The sequence below is a fragment of the Pinus tabuliformis genome, chromosome 6, assembly GCF_031772625.1.
Source record: "Pinus tabuliformis cultivar Carrire ecotype Pingquan chromosome 6, CPIR1, whole genome shotgun sequence".
NCBI classification, from domain to species: Eukaryota; Viridiplantae; Streptophyta; class Pinopsida; order Pinales; family Pinaceae; genus Pinus; species Pinus tabuliformis.
This window is the reverse complement of record NC_142292.1, coordinates 954459373-954485827: the sequence shown is the minus strand read 5'-3', so window position 1 is coordinate 954485827 and position 26455 is coordinate 954459373. Positions and strand designations below refer to the sequence as shown.

Genomic DNA, 26455 nt, shown 5'->3' with positions numbered 1-26455 from the left:
TAAATTAAGAAATCTCGCAAAGTTGAATAAAACAATTCACCATCCAACATCATGGAAAACAATTTTTTAAGAAATTGACTAAATGTAATAAAGTAATTATCATGTCAAACACAAACTCAAAAAAACACAAAAGGTTTTAGATGATAATATATATTGGAGACTGCACTGTAATTTCTCTGAAGTGAATGCCATAAATAAAACCCTACTGTCCTTTAATAGAATTAAACTAAATTCAATGCACAGAGAGCATCCCACCTGGTTCACTGGTTCACCAGGCTTGCAATCTACAGCCATATCCATTCGAGCAACAAAAAAATGTTGGTGCACAGGTGCATATAACCCAGGAGCAATCATTGTACCATACTTCCTTGACTCTCCATGTTGTAGAGCACCTAAACTGAGAATCCCTGTAAGCTTGACTTCAGCTTCAATTTTACCATCCTGCATTCACAAATTAGTAAATTACTATCAAAAATTATAACAAGTTCTAAAAGATTTATAATCAAAGAATATCATTTCATTTTGTTAGAAGTTAGATTCTCCAATTTTCCTTCTCCACTTAAGCAAAGATTGCGCAGTCACTTAAGCCATATTGGGCAGTTACATCAAGCATCTAGCATCACACAAGGTCAATGATGGGTTTTAAATTTGAATTGACATTGATCCACCAGGTTCAAAATAAACTTCAAAACTTTTATATGGTAAATAATGTGGTAGCTAGCAATTACATATAAGTAAAAGTTAAAACATCCCAGGTAACAAGTGCAGATCAGTTAATTAATTCATTTGCAACACTTGTGAGAGAGTATGCTTGCCAATCCTCATTGAACTGATTAGAAAATAGCTTCATAATCCATGCCTCACCTTGGGATGACTCCAATTGATGGAAATAATTGCCACCTCTACTGCAGTCAAGCATGTTTGAATTGTCATGGCAGATGTCTCAACTCTTCCATCCCCAAGACCACCTAGCCCATGGTACCTGCTGATATTATTAACAGTAAAGGGGAATATGTTCCTCATATTCAGATATACCCTTTGGCATTTAGCAGAGCATACATGCTGAGAGAAGATCACAGCTATTATCATCTACACCACATGAGACCTTCCTAATACCTCTTTTGCCTTCACATACTTTGTAAACGTGACCTAGAGTCAACAATCTAGCAAAAAGTCTATGATCCAATAAAAGAATGCATGTCCTAATAGACAAGTTACAAATGTTGTGTAGAGATGTGGCCTCCCATTTAAACTAGACCAACAAGAAGGCCTTGGTCTTCATATTTGCACATTAGCATTGAGGGGAGCACCCATGTTGTGAGAAGAACATGGTTATAGATGTCTGTGCCTGCAAGCTTCCCAACACCTACATTGCTTGAAAAGCATTTGTAGACTCAACCCCGTGGGAACAGGTGATCAGGTGATCAATTTTAAACTCAAAAATGAAAGTGCCCAGAACTTCTTGACACCAACGGCAAATCAAAGAGCTCGCCAATCTAAATCCAACGCAACTTGAATCGCTCAAAACCAATATCATATGCTCCCGATATCACGTTCTGATTGTTTTCTCAAACACGCAAAAATTTTGCAGGTACGCTGACTAGGTGAAATGACTGGACAGGTTGACTGTACAATGTGGGCAATGGCAGGCTGCCACTTGTCCTCTCCGGATTGGTCAAATCCCGCTGAGTTTTGATTGGTTGTGGTTGTGGTTGTGGTTGTGGTTTCGTGGTCCAATGGATGGAAGCCACGCGGGCCAATGGATGGCTACCATGTGGCCTCCCAAGGATGCATTAAAATTTGTTATGGGCCGAATGGACCGCACCAGGGTCGAACACAAGACCTCCGACCAAACAACAAGGAGCCTTACCGCCGCACCGCACCATGTTTCTTACCACATATGGCTCCCATATTCTATTTAACATTGGTGCAAAACTCGTTTGGGTTTTGGGTCGGGGCTTAAGCCCCACCTCTGGCCCTGGCGCCCACAAAACCACGGGGCAAGACCAAGGGCCAGGGCTTAGCCCCAACCCCAACCCCAGCCCCAAGTTACGGACCCCAACTTATAACCACGGCGGAGGCTACAAGGAGGGGCCAACCTCTAGGCGTCCAGAAAGGGGGTCAGCCCCAGGCCACATGACCCTTATATGACCACACCCTCCAACATATAGCGCGCACGGAAATAGGCACCAACCCCGAGTTTCATGGGGATTACTGCAGCCAAGTACCAGTTAAGTTGGGGACCAGCACGTGGCGGTTAGCCCCAACCCCTGGGCACGTGGCCCCATATGATCAAAATTTTCGGATTAAGGGGTCTGAGGATAAATTAATCATCCAACAAAATGCAATGGCGGGTAGCAAAACTGTTGCTCCGTTAGCGATTTTAGAGGGAGATTTGTAGAACCAATAGACAGAAGGGTGAAGATGTAAGATGGTTAATAGAGAAATTCATGAGAGAGCTTGGAAGTTCATAACTTTTTGAGTTTTTATCCAAATTGAGCTCAGAAAGAGGTTGTTTAGGGGTTTTTAGATGTTCTAAATCCATTGGTAGCCTCTAATTTATGATTTGAGCACATCTGCAGAGTCTTTTTGCAAGTTTGAGACTAAAGGTGTATGGATCAGTCAGGGTTTGGAAGCGGTTCTGGGAGGTATTTGGGCACGGAGAAGACCTTGTCATTCAGTAGTCCTTAGTCTGATATCAGCCACCAAAGAGCCCATGATCCAATAACGGTTTGCATGTGTAACATGTTAATATGTTAGTAACTTAGTTGTAGTTGAGTAGAAATATGACCACCCATTTATATGGTAGTGGTCAACAAGAGGCCCTTGATCTAGCAGTTCACCTTCAAATTCCCCCTTTAGTATTTAAGGGAACATACATGTTGTGAGAATTAAAAAAGCATGGTTATTATTGTCCATATCTGAGACCTATTTAACATCTCTTTTGCTTTGAGAACATTTGTAGACATAATCTGGGGGCAACAACCAAGTACTTGCCCTATACTATAGTTATTAATTAGTCTGATTGAGGCTAGCAAAGAAACATGATAGGGTAATCACTTGCATGTGTGAATACAGAAGTTGCAGTTAAGAAGGAACAGGGTATTGTGTTAATCTGGTAGTGGCCTAGGAGCCAACAAGGTGATTTATTACAGTAATAGAGAAAATTTCAAATTACAAGTTTGTTTGCAAGCCTCCCTGATGATGCAAAGGGCACATTAATTTATACTATATATTATTGTCCAACAGTAGAGATATCTTTACAAAGATAAGTGTATTTGTTGAAAAAAGATATAAAATTGACATTTCTTAACATGTTTGGATGTATCCTGTCTAGTGTTATAACCCAACTATAGATCAAGTTGGTATGACATAATGAGGAAAAGATCAAGCAATCCAGCGATGTCACACCACACTCTATAATATTTAAGGATTATAAATGTTTGAAAACTATCGCTGTGGTCGGTCTTTTCAAAGGAGAAATTAATTTGATCTCTAGCTATCCAAGTCGGCCTTAACTAGACAGGTCGGCCCAACCACTTGAGGGAGTTTGACCCAAGGTCAAAAGCCCACTTGATGAGACTATTATATATTGGCAAATTGACTCCTCATTTGATCATCACATCAACTCATCATTTGACCTGTTCTACAAGGAGATATGCTCACATGTGCAAAGAAGAAGACCTTTACTCTCTGTGTTGACCAGTGAATTTAACTTTTGTTGACCAATGTTGACTTAGCTTTACTCTCTGCTTTTTAACCAAGCTATTGACTGAAGTTGGAGGCCAAATATTCGTAGCATGTTTGACTTTATGTTGACCAAAGTTTGGAGGTGTTTCTAAGGCATTGACTGAGGTTTGACTGCATGTCAAATGTGGTCTGACCAAGCATCTCTGTTGAATTGTAGGACTGAATTTTGGCCCTTTGACCAGAAGCTACAAGCCGAAATTCAAGCCCCTTGATCAAAATTTTACTAGTGAGCAAATCTGTGACTTTTTCTCTCCTTTGACTCTGTTTGAATTGACATTGAATCATGACTGGAATTCTCTGATGTACAAATTAGTTGATTTGGACATTCTCTCATAAGGAAAGATTACCGAGTTTTCTCCCATGTGGGGTTTTGTCCCATCGAAATTTTGGTGTCTCATTTTATTTTCTCGTTGTGATCTATTGCTCTATCGATCTTAACGGTTGAAATTTTCTCAATTGTAACTGTTGAATTTTTGCGATCTTGGGTCTAGGTTAGAATCTTAAAATCATTGACGCTACCAAACCAAGAATCTCAACCAGAACTACTTTGCACATCGAAAAATTTAAAGCAGTAAATCACATGTACAAAAGTATACACAATTTTTAACAAATATTGTACAATAATTTACAACCCAATCTTTGTTATATTAAACCAAATTTGAATAATACAATAGTCTATGGTATACAAGATACAATGACAAACATGTTGCACGGACTCGATGTCGTATCTTGTCCTGTCGGTCCTTCACTTCCGTACTGCTCACTAGTTGCCCCTTAGTCCTTCAAAGGACAACACATCGAGACTCCAAGATAGTTGCACGTCACTTATGTAGCATGTACATGGGCTGATCCAATCTGCTCTCTGGATAGGCCTAATTCCCGAGCTCCAATCTGCCATGCTAGCAGTCACCTTTGTCCATCAAGGTGATGCACTTCGGCACCACTTCATCGCTTCAAGATAGCTTGTCTAGGGCTACTTTGGGCAGCCAACACACTGCCCTCCACCAAATCAATGGCACCCAATCCTTCGCTGTAAGATTTGCACCTATGGAGGCTCTCGATCACCCAATCAAGCCTCCAAATTGGCTCCCACAAGCTGCTAGATAATCTGATCTAAGCCAGTCAACAAATTGTGACCCAACACACGCCAACACTGCTCTCCAAGTCTGTTGTTCCTGCTATCCCTGGTTAGGGCTTTGTCCACGCTACAACAACCCTTAAATTCCCACAAAAACAGCCCTTAAATTGTTGCAGTCTAGGCAAGGAGAGATGGTCTCATTGTGGGCTATTGTTCTGGGCACTTTGCAGCCCCAAAAACTCCCACGTTGCCCCTGTTTTAGGTTGGTAACGCATGCGGCCTACCAAAGCAACATGCTTTCACTTACAGCCAACCCAAAATAGTCTTCTCCTCACCTCTTTGCAACCCAAACAGACCTGCGTAGCTCCTAAAGTTACTAGGCCTCCTTGCTAGAGGAAATAGCCCCACAAACAAGTCCTAGAAGGCTCCACGCAGCCTTATCCTCCTCACTGTAGTAGCCTATCTCCTGCAGCCTCTACAAAATTGCCCTAGCTCCCTTGGTCGACTTCTCCTTCACCTCCAACGAGCTCTCTTCCATGAGTTTCTTGCACAAATGGATGAGGAATAAGTCCTCTAGTTCACCTCTATATATACACATAAAGAGGGCTCTAGGAATTCATTTGAAGAGACATGTCTCTTGGACCAAGCCTACATGACCTGATTGTCCATAATTAATTAACAACTTCAAAAATTCATAACTTCGTTTCTAGAGCTCTGATTTGAGCGATCTGTGGAGCATTGTAATCGACGCGCCAAGCTCTATCACCTCAAATTTTCTCATGCTTAAATTCATCATGATTTTGACCCAAATCCTGATGGGTGCAAAACCATACCTTGGGTTCCATGCCCACAAGTGACCCTTGGGGTGCTTTGCCCTCCAAACCCCGAACCCTAGGGCTTGGAGTACCTCCCAAGCTACACAAATCAACTGTAACTGCTTGATGATTTGAATGCACTAAGAAGTTAAAAATTGTATCATTGGAAGTAGTTATCTGAAAGAAAATTGTTCTAGTCTTCCTTGCATCTAAAAATCAACATGATCTCAAAGCCATGGTTGAAGAGCAGTATTGAAGATGCTTCCAAGTACCATGTAATGAGTGCCCTAAACAAGGTCTATCCAGATCATGAAGAGAATCCGAAGTTTTTGACCTTGTATAGAAAGAAGGTGAATCTAATCTCAAATATAAAAAAAAAATGAATTTTAGAAGACCTAATCAAATCTCAGTATAAGGATCAAAGTCTTGTTTTGTTGATGAAAGATATCCATGAAGAAGAAGGTCGAGGACTAACCTCAACTTAAGACTAAGGCCAAATGTCTAGATAAAGGGTTAAGATCATTCATTGCATTCATTAAGATTGATGACCATAATGATCCCTTGTGGCAAGGAGTCTTCCCTACAAGAAGAGAAAAAACAAATCTCATACTTGTCTTGATGAAAAGAAGGCTTCAAATTTGGAAAGAAGATCGAGGAATATGACCTCAAGGGTAGAAAAAGTGGATACACGAACGAATTATCTCTATGGTAAGTTTGTGTCAAGATCCGAGTCCCTGAGGAGCATATTCTCTGTGAGGAAGAGCAAGTTTTTTGTGGGATATTCTGTGATGAATAGCAAGTTTTCTATAGCATATTCTTTGTGATGAAGAGCAAATTGCTCTTTTTATATATATTTGAGCAAGTGCTATGGAGATTTGTAATGAACCGACAACCTTGAGAATTCCATTACATTTATGAGTGGAAGAAGTCTAAGCTTATTTGTGAAGAGGTCTGAATTTGCATCCTTTTATAGAAGATGTTTGAGCAATAAGAAGCCAAAAAGTCTGAGCCTTTACATATGAGATAGTTTGAGTGATAATCTCCATATAGAAGCCCAAGTTATTATCTCAGTCGAAGTCCGAGATTGATATCTCTATGAAATAGTCCAAAATCATCTCTGAGGTGAGGTCTGAGTTACCTCTGAGTTAAGAACCGAGTCATCTCTATGTTGGATCTTACTTACTGCTAAATAAGGTCCAAGTTACCTATGTGGTTGAGATAGAGTCCTAAAAGAAGTTCAAAGCAAGATCTCTGTAATATTGTTGTGTAATCTAAACTCTCCTAAAGGGCCTAATTTAGAACTTGTTGCAAAACTTTTCTAGCAGACCTTGATCAAGATATTAAAAACATATTGATAACACCTCTATGATGTCTTGTCAAATTAATTCTCTCTGGAATGGTTTGGTGACAAGAAAGCATTGATCCCTGCAAACTGTGGAATAAAAGGTTCAATCACAAAGTGAAGATGCATGACAGGTATGGCTCATTGAAATCTTGATGAAGTAAAAGAGTTTACTTTCTTTTTTAACTCAGTTTGAGAAAATGACCAAATGCTTGGTCAAATCACAATTTGCTCCTTAATCTGATTATAAGGATCCTTGAATAAATTATCAAGGATTGATGTCACATATGATCTCAATCTCAAACCTTGATAGCTATTAGGCTTAACAAATATATGTTTAAGGCTGATGCTCAGATGCAGGACATTACAAACTTGACATTTCAAGAATTATGTCATACCATCTCTTATTGATTGTAGGCAAGGTTTCCTGAATTATTACACAGCTTGAATGTCGTCCCTGTGCAAGCTTTTAAAGAAGCCATTTGTTACAATAATCGATGTAAGGAATCAAGATAGCATCACCTTGAAGAAAATATCCAAAAGATGTGTTTTGCCTGAAGATATACGAGCAAGTCATTTTTTTGTAGGCATCATCATAAAAGAAGAATTTGGAATAATGGCTACAATATGCATCATCTAAGGGAGAGGGGTTGCTCTGTTATAATTTCAGATTGTTCAATGTTGTATCAATTAATTTAGCCCAATTTATCTTTTCATTAACAATGCATCCAATTTGTTAGCAGTATAATCAATCATAAAAATAATTCAAAACTTAATTTCTGTTTAACCAAATTAGGTGATCTTTAGGTCGTTTTTGGTCCTCTCGAAAAGAGGAATTTAATGCACATATTATCTTGATCATCTGAGTTGTCCAATGTAGAATTTGACCTTAGTTGCAAAAATTAACACTCCCTCTCAACTAGGAAGAATTCCACCTTTCAATATATGTCAGTTGATCAACCTATCAAGATTGTCTTTGCTCAACTCTATCTGTTGAAACTTTCTCAGATCTAGAAGAAGAATTGAGGAGCAATAGCTTCCACCTTATCTAGCAATAGGATAACTCGTCATACAAGGGAGTGAACCCTCAACCCTTGAATCTCATCGGGGAGCTTTACCCTCAACCTGACATTTCAACGGGGAGCTTTACCCTCAACCCGAAATCCTATTGCCTACCGATCTTCCCATCATAGACTCTTAGAATTCATGTGGTAGGAAAACTGCATCATAATCGTCTTGGGTTGTACACCCAATCACACCCTCAACTCGTTGGCCAAACGAGGAGTGAAATTCCCAACAACCCCTGCTTGTGGGTATGATGCCAACTGGGGTATACTCTGCAAAGACCAAACAAGGGAGTAAAACCCTCAACCATATGGATAACAAGTAGGGGATGCCCTATTGTCAAGAATTCCCTCAACCCTAGGAGCCCTTTTCCCTCAATTCCTCACCCTAGGAGCTCAAACAGGGGGCGCAGAGTTGGCTCAGTGTTCTCGATCAGCGTTGCCCCTTATCCGGAGGGGCCACATCCATCAATCCAAGTTGATCTCTGAAGACCAAGAACATTCCTTTAGGCAATGCCTTGGTGAGAATGTCAGCAATATGTTCATTTGTCGATATGTGATGGAGCTTGACAGCTCCTCTCTATATCATGTCTCGAATGAAGTGATATTGAATCTCAATATGCTTGGACTTGTCATGAAACACGGGATTTTCTGCCAAATGGATCTCACACTTGTCACAGTATATTACTGTAGTATCCAAGACCTGCTCAAGTAGCTCTCCAAAGAGCTTTTTCAACCAGACTGCTTCACAATTAGCCATGCTAGCAACAATGTATTCTGCTTCCGTTGTTCTCAAAGCTACAAACTTTTGTTTCCTGCTCATCCAGGATATCATGGCAGATCCAAGGCTAAAGCAGCGTACATATGTACTCTTTTTTTCGATAACATTTTCGGCCCAATTAGCATCAATGTATTCGTGAAGTCGAACATTTCTTGCATAATATCTCAGGCCAAGTGTAATTGACCCATGTAAATATCTCAATATGTGTCTAGCAGCTATCCAATGTGTGTGGTGAGGCTCGATCATGAATTGACTAAAAGTGTTTACTGCATAGAATATGTCTGGACGGGTGTTCACAAGGAACATTAGAGCCCCAATCAGTTGTCTGTACTGAGATGGAATTTCTAAGTTTGGTCCTGCAACATCTCCACATAATTTCTTGAAGTTCATTTCTATTGGAGTGACCATAGATTTACATTCAGACATTCCAAATCTTTCCAGCAACTTCACAATGGCTTTTCCTTGTGAAAAGAATATCTCACCAGACTTTTGCCACACTTCAAGGCCCAAAAAGTAATGCATGAAACCAAGGTCTTTCATCTCAAACTCTAAGGCTAGCTTCCTCTCACATTCAATCATCAGAGGCTCACTACCTGTCAAAAATAGATTGTCAACATATAAAACCAAAATCAATGGCATACCTTAGACAACCTTGAAGTAGAAGTTGGGATCGGCATTGCTTCTTGTGAATCCCAGCATTACTAAGTAACTGTCAATATGTGCAAAGCAAGCTCGGGGAGTTTGCTTCAAACTGTACAATGCCTTCTTCAACCTGCAAACATGAGTTCTTCAATCTTCCACTTCGAATCCTTGTGGTTGTTCAACATATACTTCTTCCTGTAACATGCCATGAAGAAATGCGGTTTTTACATCCATCTAATGAAGAGTCCATCCCTGACTTGCAGCAAGGGAAACTATAGAACAGATGGTTGTATATCGAGCTACAAGAGAAAATATGTCATCATAATCTTCTCCCTCTTTCTAAGAGAAGCCTCGAGCCACGAACCTTGCTTTATATTTCTCAATGATGCCATCAATTCCATGTTTGATTTTAAATAGCCATTTTGAAGTCACGAGAGACTTCCCTTTCGATCTAGGTACAACGTCCCATACATCATTTTTCATAATTGATTCATATTCTTTAGCCATAGCATCCTTCCAAACTTGTTCTTTTACAACTTCTTCAAATGAGGATGATTTGGCTTCAATCATAGTACTCATTGCATCAACATATACTTGATACCTGCATGGTTGTTTCCTTTCTCTGAATGATCTGCGAATGCGGACATTTCTTTCAATATCCTGTGAAAGTATCACAAGGCCACATCAGTCTCTTCTTGGAGGGAGGACCACTTGGAGGAGGATCTAATGGATCCATAGGCTCTATGGGATCATCAACCATATCAGACTCAGGTGCAGACGGACCATCCAGAATATCCCAGTCATCATTCTCTTCCTTGGGAGGAGGAGGTGGAGGAAGATCTCTTGCTTTACAAAGAGCTACATCTTCATCAAATGTTACATCCCTACTAATTTTGACCTTCCCCTGACCAAGAATATAAATTCTATATGCTTTAGAATTTTCACAATAACCTACAAACGTACCTTTTCTGCTAGTAGCTTCCAGTTTGTTCCTTTTCCCTTGTGGTACATGAAAATATATGGGGCATCCAAATACACGAAGATGGTTGATATTAAGCTTAGTGCCTGTGAATATTTCTTCAGGAGTCTTGTTTTCTAATGCTTGATGAGGCACCCTGTTCTGAACATATATAGCAGTAGATGTTGCTTCAGCCCAAAGGAACTTTGGCACCTTTTGATCATGTAGCATAGCACGAGAAGCTTCTAAAATAGACCTGTTCTTTCTTTCGGCTAGACCATTCCATTCAGGAGTATCTGGCACAATTGTTTCCTTCTTGATTCCATCTTTCTTACAAAATACTATGAATTCTTTTGACATCTATTCTCCTCCATTATAGGACCTAAAGACTTTGATTCTCTTGCCTGATCGATTTTCGATCAAGGCTTTGAATTCCTTGAATGTTTCAAAGGCTTCATACTTGTGCTTAAGATAATATATCCATGTCTTTCTTGAGAAATCGTCAATAAAAGTGATGTAGTAGAGATGACCACCAACAAAATGTATAGGCATCAAACCACATATATCAGAAAGAATGAGATGAAGGATGTCACGAGTCTTTTTCTTACTCAAGGGAAATGGTCCCTTGTTTTCTTTCCACTTGCACAACCTAGGCAAACTCCATCATGATGAAAGTGATGTAGTAGAGATGACCACCAACAAAATGTATAGGCATCAAACCACATATATCAGAAAGAATGAGATGAAGGATGTCACGAGTCTTTTTCTTACTCAGGGAAAATGGTCCCCTTGTTTTCTTTCCACTTGCACAACCTAGGCAAACTCCATCATGATGAGTTTGAACATCGGGAATACCAAAGACCAATTTCTTCAATTTAGGAAGTGCATCATAGTGAAGATGAGCTAGTTTGCAGTGCCATAATTCGCTCAAATGATTGGTATTATGAACCAATGCAAAGAGAGGTCTTCTAGTGGCCCTATAGAGTCCTTCAAATCTCGATCCTAGTGTGAAGGCATCCCTCATAGGTGAATTAGCAGGCCAAGTTAGAACTTTACCTTTGATGAAGGCAACCCTCATCCCTTTGTCTTCCAATGCAGACACAGATTCCAGATTCTTCATTAATCCTGGTACATACATGACATTATGCAGCAAAACTGATCCCCCAGAATTTAGCTGAAATTTGACAAAGAGGGCTTCAAGGCTTGTCTTCTCTTGGGCTTGACATTCACCTTAGCTCTGATACCATGTTAAAACTTCAGATTGTTCAATGTTGTATCAGTTACTTTAGCCAATTTATCTTTTCATTAACAATGCATCCAATTTGTTAGCAGTATAATCAATCATAAATGTAACTGAGGAAAGAACAATATATGCAGTGATAGAAAAGACAACAGCACAACCATAAGAGACAACATATTGGTCCAAGACCAGGGAAAACCCCCACTAGGGGGAAACCCTTTCAAATCTTCTTCTTTAGTAGATCGTCATAAAAGGATTTCAGCAAAGAGTACAATGAGCTCAATATATATGATTTGCAACGAATAACAATGAACCAGATCTACAGATCTGTTATAACAACAGAGAAACCCAAATCTACCATATCACTGAAGCCAGTTGATGTCAAGATGTCAAAACATTAGATCTGCACTGGGTCGTCATCTACACTGTTTGTGAGCAATTGACACTTCTAGGTCGCTCTCAAGAATACAGTGTGCGAGCAACTGTAACTACAGAGTCACACTCAGGAGGTCTATGTGCGTACGACTATGGCACCAAACTGCAAAGACCCAAAGTCGCTCCCTTATCGAGTTGTGCGAGTGACCAGAGTGCCAAAGTCGCACCCTTGTTGAGTTATGCAAGCGACTGTGACGACAGGGTCGCTCTCAGGTCTACTTGATGCAAGGGACTGGGGGTCGAATCCTTCCAATCTGCCTCTGAACCCAGAGTCGGTCTCACTAAACTGTCTCTGAGCGACCAAAGAGCCAAAGTCGCTCTCTGGCCTACTCTGTGCCTGCAACTGAGGACAAAAAACTTCAGATCTGTGCCAGCGACCGAGATCCAAAAAACCCTAACCTAGAGCAAACCTTTCGCCTGTAATTTCGGACCCAATACAAACTTCTGCCGATGAACCTATGCGAGCCAAAACAAAAATAGAAGAATAGAAAGATGATGATAATGTGATCAAATGAACTTGAGGTTGCTTCCTTTTATAGGTTTTCCTGAGGGTTAACTTGGGGTTAAGATTGACCCAAGCAGTTACTCATGTGGTTAGGGCCGACCCATTCCATAATGTATGCATGAATAAAATAATTCAAAACTTAATTTCTGTTTAATCGAATTAGGTGATCTTTAGGTCGTTTTTTGTCCTCTCGAAAAGAGGAATTTAATGCACATTATCTTGATCATCTGAGTTGTCCAATGTGGAATTTGACCCTAGTTGCAAAAATTAACATGATCTACAATGATTATGATCTACATCGAAGGTATGTGTCGGTATGTCTTATATTACTCCATGGGAAGATATGTTACCTTCTCAAATCAGATAGTTGTTGAAAGACACAAAGCATTGAACATTTTGATGAAGTTACAAAGATTGCAATTTGCCTTATATTATTACATATACCTTTCTGGGAGGAGTTAGGACAAGACTATAACGAAAAAAGAGATCAAGTGCCTCTTCAAGGTTAATGTGCAGAACTCGTTGGAGCAGATTAGGACAAGACTATAACAAAAAAGGAGGACGAGCGCCTCTTCAAGGTTAAAGTGCAGAACTTGTTGGAGCAGATTAGGACAAGACTATAACGAAAATGGAGGTCGAGTACCTCTTCAAGGTATAAGTGCAGAACTTGTTGGAGCAGAGTCTACTTGGATTGAGGGACTAGATTATACCTAAACTAGAATACATGATTACTAAAATGGAAGGAATCGTGTGACTCTTATGCATGTGTTGAAAGGTTGTATAAAGGTAGGACATTACTTTGAAGTCTCAAGTATTGAACAAGGTCTAGAAGATGTCAAGTTGTCCTTTAAGATCACAATATATCATTGAAAGCAAGGTCATCTTATTTACCTTCTTTGAAAAGCCTACTAAATCTGAAGATGTCACTTGTCTAAGTCCCTCTTCAAGCCTTGAAGACCAAAGTCTCTCTTGATAAAGTCATAAATGATTGAAGACATATTAAGTGTTTGCATGAATGTTTGAGTATAAGGCTAAGACCTAGATGATGAAATTTATTGCAAGTCTTTAAGAACCAAATGTTGTTGTTGTTACAATGATTTTGTGAAAGAAGGGTTTCTTGATTTGATTAGATCAAAGATCATCATTAATTCTAATAATTGAAGATCTAGGGTTTGTAAACCCCAAGCAACAAAAGTTTGGATAAGAAAGCTCTATGGTTTAAGGACAAAACCCTAGGATTAATTTCTTTCGTTTATAGAAGAAACCCTAGTCCCTGCAAGGAAGGAATGTCATCATGATGATGGTGTGGATGAGGTTGATTTGCAAGTTGGATGCAACAACGCTAGGATCAAGGAGGAGCCGACATGTACTCAAAAGATAAGTGTTATATATCTCTCTTTCTTGATTATTACTATTATTGTTATTTTTACTATTAGTCTCTTGTCTTTGCATATCTTGCTTGATTATATTTGTTCTTCCATGGCTTCCTAATAAGGATTGCAGGAACATAATGAAGGTTTCCAAGGTTGTGGCTATATATGAAAAGATTGGAAGAAACAAGTAAAGCTTGTGACAAGAAGACTCGTGTTGAGAGATATTGTATTAGATGAGCTTTGGACTCAAAGGGAGTAGACAGATCATCCAAATTGAAACTTGTTTGATCTATGCCGAAAAGAAGTCAATTGTGACTCCCAAGATGAAGATTGCTAGAAGTAAAAAGCGAACGATTACCTCAATAAGAGGGAGAAGACTATGAAGTCAAGCACCTCGTGCATGGTACCCATGAATTGATGGCTATGTGGTTCTACAAAGAGCAATGTTGATTCATTGTTGAAGATGAGCCTGTGATTTTGATTTCTGACTGGAGCTGAGGACCACTTTGTCCAATCTAAGATGGAGCTGATTTTTTAAATGAGGGATTTGTGTCTAATGCATTGGATTAGAAGTTTGACAAAAGATTGGTGAAATCCTTCTGAAATTTAGCATGATGAACTGCAAGTCAATAGACACTCCCATGGTAACAAAATTGAAGAAGCTACGAGACTTTGATTCTGACATGGTTGATCCTATTGATTGGCTCGTTGACCCATTTGTTGCATGGACTTTCAGATTCTGATTGGGTTGGATATTCTGAAGACAAGAAGAGCACTTCTTGATGTTGTTTTAGCTTGGATATCATGGATGAGTATGATGCAGACCTTTGTTGCACTTAGCATGGTTAAAGCTAAGTATACAGTTGATTGTTCAGCCTGTTGTGAAGTAGTTTGGCTTCGAAAGTTGTTTGTCGGTTTTCTTGATCAGGTGTTCGATCGATCATGATATATTGTGACAATCAAAGTTGTGTGAAGCTTTCTCAAAATTTGCTTTTTAATGATAGGTCGAAGCACATTGAGATCAAGTGCCACTATATCTAGGATATTGTCCAAAGAAGAGTTGTGAGGATCAAATACATTTCTATTTATGAGCAAGTTGTTAATGTTTTGACAAGCCACTATCCAAGATGAAGCTTCTGTGAGAAGCTTGGTGTGGCTGATAATTCCTCTTGGAGAGAGATCATTGATTATATAGCATCATGAATCTTCCTTGGGCTTGGCTGAGAAACCATGATTTATGGTTGGGAAGATTGTTCTGGTTACTTCCATGGGTCATTAAGTTTGACTGAGAAACCATTGTCGTTGGGGAGGTTGGTTTTGAGGCTTGGAGTGCTCCCATAGGTCATTATGTTTGACCGAGAGACAAGTGAGTTTGGTTGGGGACACTAACTTTGATTCTCTCCCTTGGGTCATTATGTTTGACTAAGAGACCATATGGTCAGGGAGATTGGCTTTTAATATCGAGATAGGGATTCCTCCTTTAGGTCATTGACCGAGAGACCTTTGTTTATGGTCAGGGAGATGGCACTTGAGCTCTCTTCCTTGAGTCATTGTGTTTGACTGAGAGACCAAGTGAACTTGCTCAGGAAGACTGATTTTGAGTTCTCTCTTTGGTCATTGGGCTTGACTGAGAAACCATTTCATATTGTTGGAGAGTTTAACCTAATTAACATATTGATTGATCCCATGGTCAGTTGGGCTCTGAACTCGATGCCATTGGTTTTGCCTTGTGGGATGAACTTGATGCTATCAACATTTCCTTGTGATGAGATTTGTACAGTTGATAGAGAGAATGAAAAGTACCTCCTTGGCTAAGAGGGAATGTTGTAAAAATGAGGTTGCGGTTGGTCTTTTCAAAGGAGAAATTAATTTGATCTCTATTTGTCCACGTCAACCTCAACTGGACAAATCAACTCCACCACTTGAGGGGATTCCACCCAAGGTCAAAAACCCACTTGATGATACTATTATATATTGGAAAATCGACTCATAAGATCATCACATCAACTCATCATTCACCCTATTCTACAAGGAGATATGCTCTCATGTGTGATGAACAAGAAGATGGTCTTCTCAGCATTGACCAGCGAATTTGACTTATGTTGACCAGCGTTGGCTTCATTTTATTCTTTGTTGTTTGATCGCGCTATTGACTGAAGTTGGAGGCCAAATATTGCTAGCATCTTCGACTTTCTGTTGACTAAAGTTTGGAACTATTTTTGAGGCATTGACTGAGGTTTAACCACAAGCCAAACTCTGTGGTTTGACCAAACATCTCTATGGAATTGCATGACTGAATTTAGGCCCTTTGACCAATAGCTACAAGCCAAGATTCGACCCCCTTGATCAGACTTTGACGAGTGAGCAGATCTGTGACTTTTTCTCTCTCCTTTGACTCTATTTGACTTGACATTGAATGTGGTCAATGGTTGACCTTTTGACTGGAATTCTGATGTACAAATTGGTTGATTTAGACATTCTCTCATAAGGAAGGATTATCAAGTTTTCTCCCTTGTGGGGTTTGTCCCAAGAAAATTTGGTGTCTCATTTTATTGTTTCATTATGATCTACTGCTTTATTGATCTTAATGGTTGAAATTTTCTCAAGTGTAATTGCTTGATGATTTGAATGCAATAAGAAATTAAAAAATTGTACCATTGGAAGTAGTTATCTGAAGGAAAATTGTTCTAGACTTCCTTGCAATGTTACAAAATTCCTCCAACATCATGGGTGGCTATTAGTCTTCACCCAACCAAAGTTAGAGATTCTTCATCCTGTCATTATACATTTTGCAAGGTGACAATCAATCCTTAATCCAAACAATTCTATATGAAAAGTGTTACATTGTCACTAGTTGCAAGATATGAAAGTTGGAACTAAAGACTAGACTCTAATGCTTCCTCTTTTCTCCTATTGTGTCACCTTTGTATATCTTCCAATCCTATGCCAAGTTGTTCTTAATGGGGGATGTTATAATTTTTAGACACTCAAGAGATAACTAAGATCAACTTGTTCTAATGTGTATTTAGATAAAGAGTGTCCAATATAATGTGTGGTTAAAAGCCTCAATAAGGGAATAATTCACAACCCCAGCCAAAATTACCACTTGAGGCAATATATTAAATAAAGGAAAATAACTTACATGTGAGCTTCTCACAATAGATTATCAACAAATGACCCTCCATGCTCTTTAAATAGAAATCATTGACCAGTCGAGTGCTAAGCCACAGATCAATATAGACATTAGTGTCAATGAGAAAATGAACCATCACATGAATTTTTGTGAAACATAATTGGTACCATCTGATTAGATTAATTACAATGTACACTAAAAAAACACATTTTACCTAAAAACACAATAGATCAAGTTTATCTTAACTCACTCGTTTAGTGTCTAAAACTTAAATATCCCAAACATAAGATTGAAATATTTACAAAGGTGACATAATATGAAAACGATGGTGGCATTGGAGTCTATCCCCCCTTAAGGACAAATTCCTAAACTCCTTTTAGAGGCTACTATACACAAAATATCTTCTTCTTATTTCACCACTATGACATTTTTCTATACCTCTTGCTATGTGGTTTAGGCCTGTACCAAATTTTAGAATAACATATGTATAGATATATACATACATGCATGAATAGAAACATGTATAGATAGATTAGCTAGCCAAGAATCCATGACTCTTGACTTTGTTGAATAGGTAGTAGATGATCTTCTTGATCCATCTTCCAGCAGAGTTGAAACCCAAACTTATGTAGTTCACCAGAGGAAGAATCCATGCCAACAAAGTGATCTTTGACTTCTCTTGACCTTAGCTCCGATACCATTTTGGAAAATCAAGGATATTATATTAGGGTTTGATTCTCCTTTCTTGATAATTACTTGTGAGTGTGTTGGCTTCTTTTACTTTCTTATTATCTTATCTTTCATCAAGAAATTATACATACATGAAGATCACAAAAGAAGAGACACAAGAAATAGGCACATGCCAAGGCAAAACCCCCCTCGAGGGGAAAACCCAGTCAAGATAATTCTTCCTTTCAATAGTATTCTTTGAGACTCTTTACCCTAGACTAAGACCAAACTTTCCCTCCACACCATGTCAGCCTCCAAGATCTTCAACCCCTTCCAGCAACTTTGACTAGGCAGCAGCTTCCAGCAACATGCAGCTTACGGCAACAACGAAATCTTAGGAGACTTCGATCTCCCAATCCATACCACGAAACAGAGAGAGAGAGAGAGAGGAACCAAAAGTTCGATTTTCTTTTTCTCTAGATACTCCCCAAAACTCGCACTTCTTTCGTCCTCCCGACAACAGACTTCGCACTTCACCAGCTCTTCTTGAGATATCAAACTTGCTTGAGAGTGAGTGCTCCAAATGACTTCGACCTCCTTCAATATATAGGCTTCTTATGGGTCGAATGGGGATCCTTACGCTGACTTGATCTTCCTTAGGCCAACATGATGTGAAAGACACATAATTCATATTTGACTTGATACAAAACCTTTTTACATGATCTGAAAGCCCAAGAAGTGTCTCTTCGAATGTACAATAACTCTATAAACTCAATATTAATCCTAGGAGTCCACAATGGGGACTTTGACTAATATAATGATGACCCAAGCATGAAACCAATGCTTTAATAAGTCATTGTTACAATAATAAAAATTATTTTCTTTATTCTTTTGACAAGTACATTACATAATGACTCGAGCACATTATTGAAGACCGAACATAGTTTACTTTTCCAACAAATTGTTCATTCTTTCAATTTAGCACTTAAAAGTATTGCTTTGGACATGACATGGATCGAAAGTCTTATTTTGGATGCACATCATATCCACAATTGTAAAAAAACCATACCAATTGAGTCTGTAATATGCTAGGGTAATTTTTCGTCCTGGGGCTTCTTATTCAATCTACGGTTTCCAATAGAAGTGCAATAGAAATTTATTCCTTTATACAACAACGAATATTTCTTCATATAATACACAAATCAACCACAGTAGACATGCACAAATGATCTAATCAACAGCAATATGAGATTTCTCAAATCCACACTAGTTGGACTGACTGTCCAATAAACGAAGGCTGTCCACAGCCAAAATATTGTTGCCAGTGTAAATAAACCAGATTCACTATAGATTCACTTTTACTAAGTTTTGTAGTTGTTAATTTACCCTACTTTCCTGCACAAAACCTAGACTGTGTTTTCTTGATTTGCTGGTCTGAGAGAATAGCCAACTTAGGCTAGTTTGCCTTTCTAAGGCACATGTAGCTCTGACATGAGTCTTATGTCCTCAGAACATTCTGGAAACAGTGTGTAATAAGCTTGGATTCTTCAGTCTGGAACTCAGTGGTCCTGTTGTAACATTCCACAGCCCTAGGAGGTTTGTTTACCATGTTTTGGTCCTATAACAGTGCAGGCCCTACTCCTATACAGTTTGGTCCCTCAGCCTTGACCTTCACTACCTCAGAATGATCGTCCTCCTGATGGTCCGCAGTCCTGAGTTTCAAATTATTGTTCCTGTAACAATCCAGACTCCCAATCTTTTCCCTCCTTGTTCAGAAATCCTCAAAAACACCCCACAACAATTAATGCCTCTTACTAGGGGGTCAACAAATTCACCTCAGGAACACCTCCAAAATTTCTGTCTCAGAAACCACTGAAATTGCCCCAGAAATGCCTTTGAGTTTGCCTCAAGATTGCCACCAAATCTGCCTCAAAGAATGCCACCGAACGCTGGTTGGCCTGTGGCTATATTCTGTGGTCTGCGGCCTAGAATTTCGTCAACACTTCACTGCTTCAAACCCTCAATTCACACCAAATACTTTATCAAGGTTTGCCCAAAACAAGAGATCTTCCACTGCTCCTTGGACTGAATGGTCCTGATCATGGAAAATGTCCACAGAGACCCTCAAAATTGCTGTGCCAAACCGATCCAAGCTACTCAAGAAGAATTGTTTTCCCAGAACAAGGAAAATCATCAATCTTCAATCAAAACTAGAACTGCTCCAATGTTGTATCCAATGTTTTAAAAACCGGAACCGGTGACCGGACCGGTCCACCTAATGAACTGGGTTTCGAACTGGAACCGGTCAAACCAGGACTGATCAGGTCTAAACGAACCGGTTTAAAAAAAATACATTAAATAATAAATTTTTAACGAAAAAACTATTTTTAAGATTTTAAACCATGATTCCAAGCCAATAGAAACAAAATATGCAAGGTTTGCTCATCTATATACCATGTAAAGGTAAATATATCAAAATGGCATCGAGTGCAATACATATCCGCAACAAAATACATAATCAATGAGGCTCTAAATGGCCTCTAGAGTCCGAAAACAATGCTCTAAGCTATGGGGTCACTGAACTACTACAAGTCTACATATCAGTGATCAACAACATGATCACTCCTCATCATGATCAAACTCATCACCACTACTAGACAAGAGATCATCAACATGAGCTACATAAATAATATGCCTCTGAGTTTGAGGACTCCTAAAACTCCTCTACAACTTTAGTAGTAGTAGCAAAAATAGACATCAAAACTACAAATCACTGATCAACATGGTCACTCATGAAACTCATCATTGATTCAACGCTACTAGAAATACATAAACATCATCAACAAGAGATACATGAACATCATCTAGCTCAAAGTCTTCAAACTTGGATTGCTCAACCTTATAACATGATAGAAATTGAAAAGGTTTAACATGCCTAACCAATGATTTTGGTTTGAGTGAAGGGTTCATCTCCTCAACCTTATAATGTGGTAGAAAAAGATTAGCATGCCTAACCAATTGTTTTCCTTTGAGTGAAGGGTGCATTCTTGTTAAGGCCATGGTAGAGGAGTTCAACAATCAGTACCACCAACATCAACAAAGTTCAACAATCAATGCCACCACAATCAAGGTTCTTAAAGGGCTTCATGCTCTTGATCAAATGCCAATCTCATACCCTCACGCATGATAGAATCAAATGGAAACATTGCAAACCCCCAAACCATGAAATCCTGAAAACCATTAAGTCTGCTGAATTTTGACTGAAATCTAAAATTCCAGTTTCTCCAATGAAATCCATTGAGGTCGAAACCACTCTCAAACATCCTGAGTCATTTCAAGGCAATGTTAAAAATTTAAGTAGAAGGATGAGAATGAAAATTAAAGAATTTAACATTACCATTAATTGCCAACATTGTTAGGGTTGAGATGTGTCAGGAAAATGAGAGGGTAGGCATGTTTTTCTCGGAGGGACAATTTTTGGAGGAAAACAACCCCAAATTTCCCTCAAAACAGCTTCAAAACTCATAAAACGCATTTTTTGGGGTTTATAGTTGCCCTGGAAATAAACTAGCCGATTTAGGACGAAACCGGCCGATTAGGACTAGTTTGTCCACTTTTTTGACGAAATGGAGGGTCAAACCGGGTTTTTCTGCCGGTTTGACCCAGTGGACTAGCTAACCGATCGATTTGACCGGTTACCAATTCAGACCGACCGATTTTTAAAACACTGGTTGTACCAGAATAAAGAAAGGGTGTCTAGGTAGGGTGGGATCGGCTCCACCGAAAGTCCGAAACTAGACAAAGACTAGATTGGGTGGCATCACCTTCACCAAAGCTAATCAAATAAAAGGGGTCTTAAACCCTCAAAGCCTCAGACCAGCCGATTTTTAAAACACTGGTTGTACCAGAATAAAGAAAGGGTGTCTAGGTAGGGTGGGATCGGCTCCACCAAAAGTCCAAAACTAGACAAAGACGAAATTGGGTGGGATAACCTTCACCAAAGCTAATCAAAGAAAAGGGGTCTAAAACCCTCAAAGCCTCAGCTCTAGAAAACAAAGATATAAAATCCAAATTGATGATCCTAAATAACCCCACCTCTCCTTTATTTATAGATTTCTCCATGGGTTTCATCTAATATGAGGGATTGCAAGTGCAATCCCCAAACTTAGGCTTTTTTCCCTAGCCAACCCAAAATCTACCCAATGTTGCCCCAAACATTGGATAATTTGGGTTTTCCCCCTTTATCAATATTATAGCCTACAGGGTTGGATAGGTTACTTCGTCCTCTCATAGGCAATTAAACCATAGGGGACATTACATAGTCTATAAAGAGTACACACATCTATCATTGTTGAGGAATGCAAATACATGGTTTTCCTCCTCATTCATCATGCTTAAGAGGTTGAGGAAGGTCAAGAGTCAAGGCCACTCTTGGGTCCATGGTTATTTTAGAGTTTTGGTCTTTTTGGAGAAAGACTTACCAAGCTTCTTATAAAAAGTTCATGGATATGTGGGAGAGTGCAGATCTTAAGATCATACACCCCATCATCTCTTTGTTGCAATTTGAAAACACAAATCTGCCCATCCTAGGAGAGGATTACGAGGGGTGGGATTCCATGATTTAGTGAAGATGATTATACTACAAAATTAATGCCCTACTTATGGGACATCAGCAAAGACCATTTCACCACCATACAGAAAATTCTTTTCAAGAGGTGGGATAAGAATTACACGCCTTTTCATTTCCTAGCTCACTCATTGAATCATGAATACTACCACAATGATTGGCTCAATGGTGGGCCTTCACACCAAGCTCCCTCCTCTTATAGATGGTGAGATTTCACTAGGGAGTAAGGATGCATTTTGATGGATATATCAAGATAGAGCATCCCTTTATGAGGTGGAGGAGGTCTTCGTAGAGTTTTCCATTTGCACTAGGAGATATGATGTGCTTAGACACAAGGGCCTAAGAAGCCTTATGCTTAGTGGTAAACTCATGTGGCAACATGCCCTCTTCTACAACAATTAGCCATGAGGCTCCTCTCTTAGGTTGCTTCATCCTCTTATTACAAGATTAATAGGAGCACATATGGGAATTTGTATTATTTGAAGATGAGCAAGGATGAGCAGTCCAAGGCAAAGGCAATGATATATGTGCAAACCAATTTTCATATTATTTACAACTAGGGAGAGGATTAATCAAACAGAAAGACAAAGATGTGAGAATGTGTTTCCTATCGATATGGGTTTGGACAACAATGTTGAGTTGGCATTAGCCAACTTGGACCTTATAGAACCAGTGCTAGAGCCAATCAATTTGATAATGGTCATCCTCTTGAGGGATCATCCTCCACACAAGAAAATGAGGAGAATGGATTGGATATGGAGGAGATTGGAGGAGAGAGCAATGGCAATGACGATGATTTTGGATGATGATGACATGGAGGACTACTAACAATGACAAGCTATGAGACTCTTCCATCTATGTTTCTAGTATCTGCCCTATTTTGTATTTTCCATTTGCATTCTCACCTATAGTAATAGTGACTCACTATTTATGTAAAATATATTTTAATTTAGGCAATGAGAAAATTTGCAGTTTATGGTTCTAATTTCTTGTGTGTTTATCATTTGATAGTCATTGATGTAGTACTAGTTGTATGATATATGTATCATAATCATGTAAAAAGAATTGAATCTTTATGTCTATATTTCATTTTTGTATGTGTAATTCACTAATTTGTCTTCTGTATCCTATTTTTGGGGTCATCATGGCTCATGTCAGACACTCCTATTTCCGTGTCCTCTATGTCTCGTATCATCATGTCAGGTGACTTAGCTCATAACAAATAGCCCTTACATACAATCTTGTCCATATAGATATTGGATGGCACAACCTTCTATTTCTCACTATTCCATTCCAGATTTCCATTTCCCTATAATATGATTTAAAGGAGATGGCCATTTTTAATGAAATCAGATTGTTAAACCCACGGTGTAAAAAAGTGACTGCTATTTTGGATTGTCCCTTTGTATATACAAACTCTAAATTTGCCATTAACAAAAATTACAGGTGTCAAGTAGGAACCACAATCATAAACTGTTGTGGGCAAATGGTCAAAAAGGGCTCCCAGCAAAGATGTAAAGACTCAGGTCATCTGCAAACTAAAAATTTCTAAATCATATAATCAATAGCATGATGAAATCCAAAAGACTAAAACAAGACCATGATGGAGGAGCACACCTTCCAAAACCATTTCTTTAAACAGACAGGCATCAAGTCTGCTTAGTCATTACAAATAATTGATTCTAATAACTACTAACTAGCATAAAAAACAATTGAAATATTAATATTCATAGTATCATCAGTCATCACAAATATCAGATTTGAGAGAACAAGAATAACAACTCTTACCATACCTGATAAAAATGCCAAAAGAAACCATACTCATAATTTGCTACAGTGCATATGAATGACACTGTTAAACGCCTGGATCTTCTGACTTCTGCTAAGCCTGTCCTCCAATCTTGATGCTTCCACAGAATTCCATGATCTTCCTCATGCAAGCAGACACAGTTCTCAATAGTGTCTACCCCTCCAGTGAAATTTGTGAAATGTGCATCAAAGTATTTGATATAGCCTAAACAGTCGCACCCCTAATATCCACAAACAAAGCTGCTTTTTCAGAGCCTTCAGGAATTCATGAATATACACAAATGAACTCTAATCCTATTACTGACATGACATAAAGGCAAGGCTATAATATATACATTACAACAGCACTCTCTTGGACAGCCCAGCCTACAAAGACATTAAGCCTAATTTTGAAAGCATTTATAATAAAGCTGAATAACATGGCTTATTAACTCATCAAGATCAAAGTAAACTCAGAACTTTCAATTCCAAGTCATTCAATCATAGAAACAACTTGACAAATCAAATTAATCAACTTTAGTTTATAGGCCTGATAGAACAACGTTAGTGGCAATGGATGTTCATATATATATATATATATATATATTCCCACACACATAAATGCCCATTACATAGTACAATCAAATAATGGCAAACCGTAATGACATTGGGTATGACATAAAACCTTCTTTAAAGAATGAGCGTTTTTGCCCAGACCATCCTCCCCAGCATCAAATGCATTTTTCCTATAATGTGGACCATTTGGATCCCCATAAGGTACAACCATCTCCACAAAACTTAAACGGTGAGCCACAGATCTCCGACCTCTGCTGCCATCATCATATGCAATAGAATAGATCACCAGTCCCTCCCTCGGAGTAAAACCTATCCGAAAATTCCACTGTTCATGACCAAGGAAATAAAATGTCAAATCAGTTGATTATGAAATTCATTATGAATTTTACCACTGTAAATATCAACCCGTTTTTACTCTGCAATGAAGGCACACCAAAACAACCTTTTGCCATTCTACATGGTAGCCATTAACACGAAAACTAGGTCCTTCTGGCTGAATTATTTGCAGTGGCTTGACATCACTCCGATCCACTCCACCACGTGTTTCTCCTGCAGTATAGTTTCTGAGGGGATCTGGGGGTGGCAAGGGAATTAGCTTTTGATCTTCAAACTCCACTACTTCCATTTTTTGCATATCAACAAGTACATGTATGCCTTCAACTGGTCGAGCATATCCATTTTCCATAGGGCAGTCACTTTCTGTTCTGCAGAATATAAGTGGTCTAGCTAGTCTTCGACTAGGAGCATCCTCTTCGTTATAATAACCAACACACCTGAGAAGACACTTATCCCATATGAAATAAGCCATTTGAAATAAGTTTTCTATATTGAACCAGTAGCAACTGCAGCCCTTCTGATTACCATGGTAAATTTGTATCATAAAAACAGATTAAATAAAGGATGTATGAAGTTGGATGACTTACCATGGATCAACCATCACCAAATCCATATCATCAATTCCCCTCTTTTTCATTGCCTCCTTGAAAGGCGGGTAATCTTTGACAACAGATTCACAATCGGCATACTCTATTGCATCCTGTACCACAGACGAAAGTATGATACTTCAAAATATGTCTCTTTTCTATCTAAGCGATACAATGATTGACTTCAACCATAAATCTTTCACATGCAACAAATCCTTATATGTTAAGGCTACTCAGACACATTTCTTATACAAATCAAATAAGAAAATTAGTGACAACACAAGCCGGAACAGATAATAACAGGTAAAATATAATGGGTAAGATAATCATTAAAGATGAATAGAAAGAGGAAAAGACTTCAACGATTTACCACATTGTCCTCGCAATAATATTATTAATCCCTAGCTAAGAAATTTTACTTTTCAAAGTTACATTATACAATTAAAAAGGAGCTTTCAAGGACAGAAAAATAGAAGGAAATTCCAAATTCAATACCTCTTACTGACATAGAGGTGTCAAAAAACATGTTAGAATCAAGCAAGCAGGACATAAAGGGGCAGAACATTCAAATGAAAATCTTAGAAAATATTTAACAAAGGCATCCACATCAAAGTTGCCCCTAGATCTTGTTATTGTCAAGATGAAGGAAGCAACCATAAATAGAATAAGGAGAAAAATATACAAATCATAGGAGAGCTTACTCTCTATGGTGTGCGGAAGCCCACTTCAGAGTTGATCTGAAATCCTGCTAATATT

The 26455-nt window shown here is 38.7% G+C and overlaps 1 protein-coding gene across 3 annotated transcripts in view; it reads right to left on the bottom strand.

Moving 5' to 3' along the window:
- The window catches only part of LOC149262116 (Copper amine oxidase family protein), a 118764-nt gene that overhangs the window by 28375 nt on the left and 63934 nt on the right, over positions 1–26455 (bottom strand). For all 3 annotated transcript variants that reach the window (XM_089423395.1, XM_089423381.1, XM_089423384.1), the window contains exons 5-9: positions 25700–25812; positions 25219–25549; positions 24886–25101; positions 24206–24442; positions 256–441 (exon numbers count right to left, since the gene is read on the bottom strand). In XM_089423395.1, the coding sequence (XP_089279521.1) occupies positions 256–441; positions 24206–24442; positions 24886–25101; positions 25219–25549; positions 25700–25812 (1083 nt within the window). The remainder of the gene's footprint in view (positions 1–255; positions 442–24205; positions 24443–24885; positions 25102–25218; positions 25550–25699; positions 25813–26455) is intronic.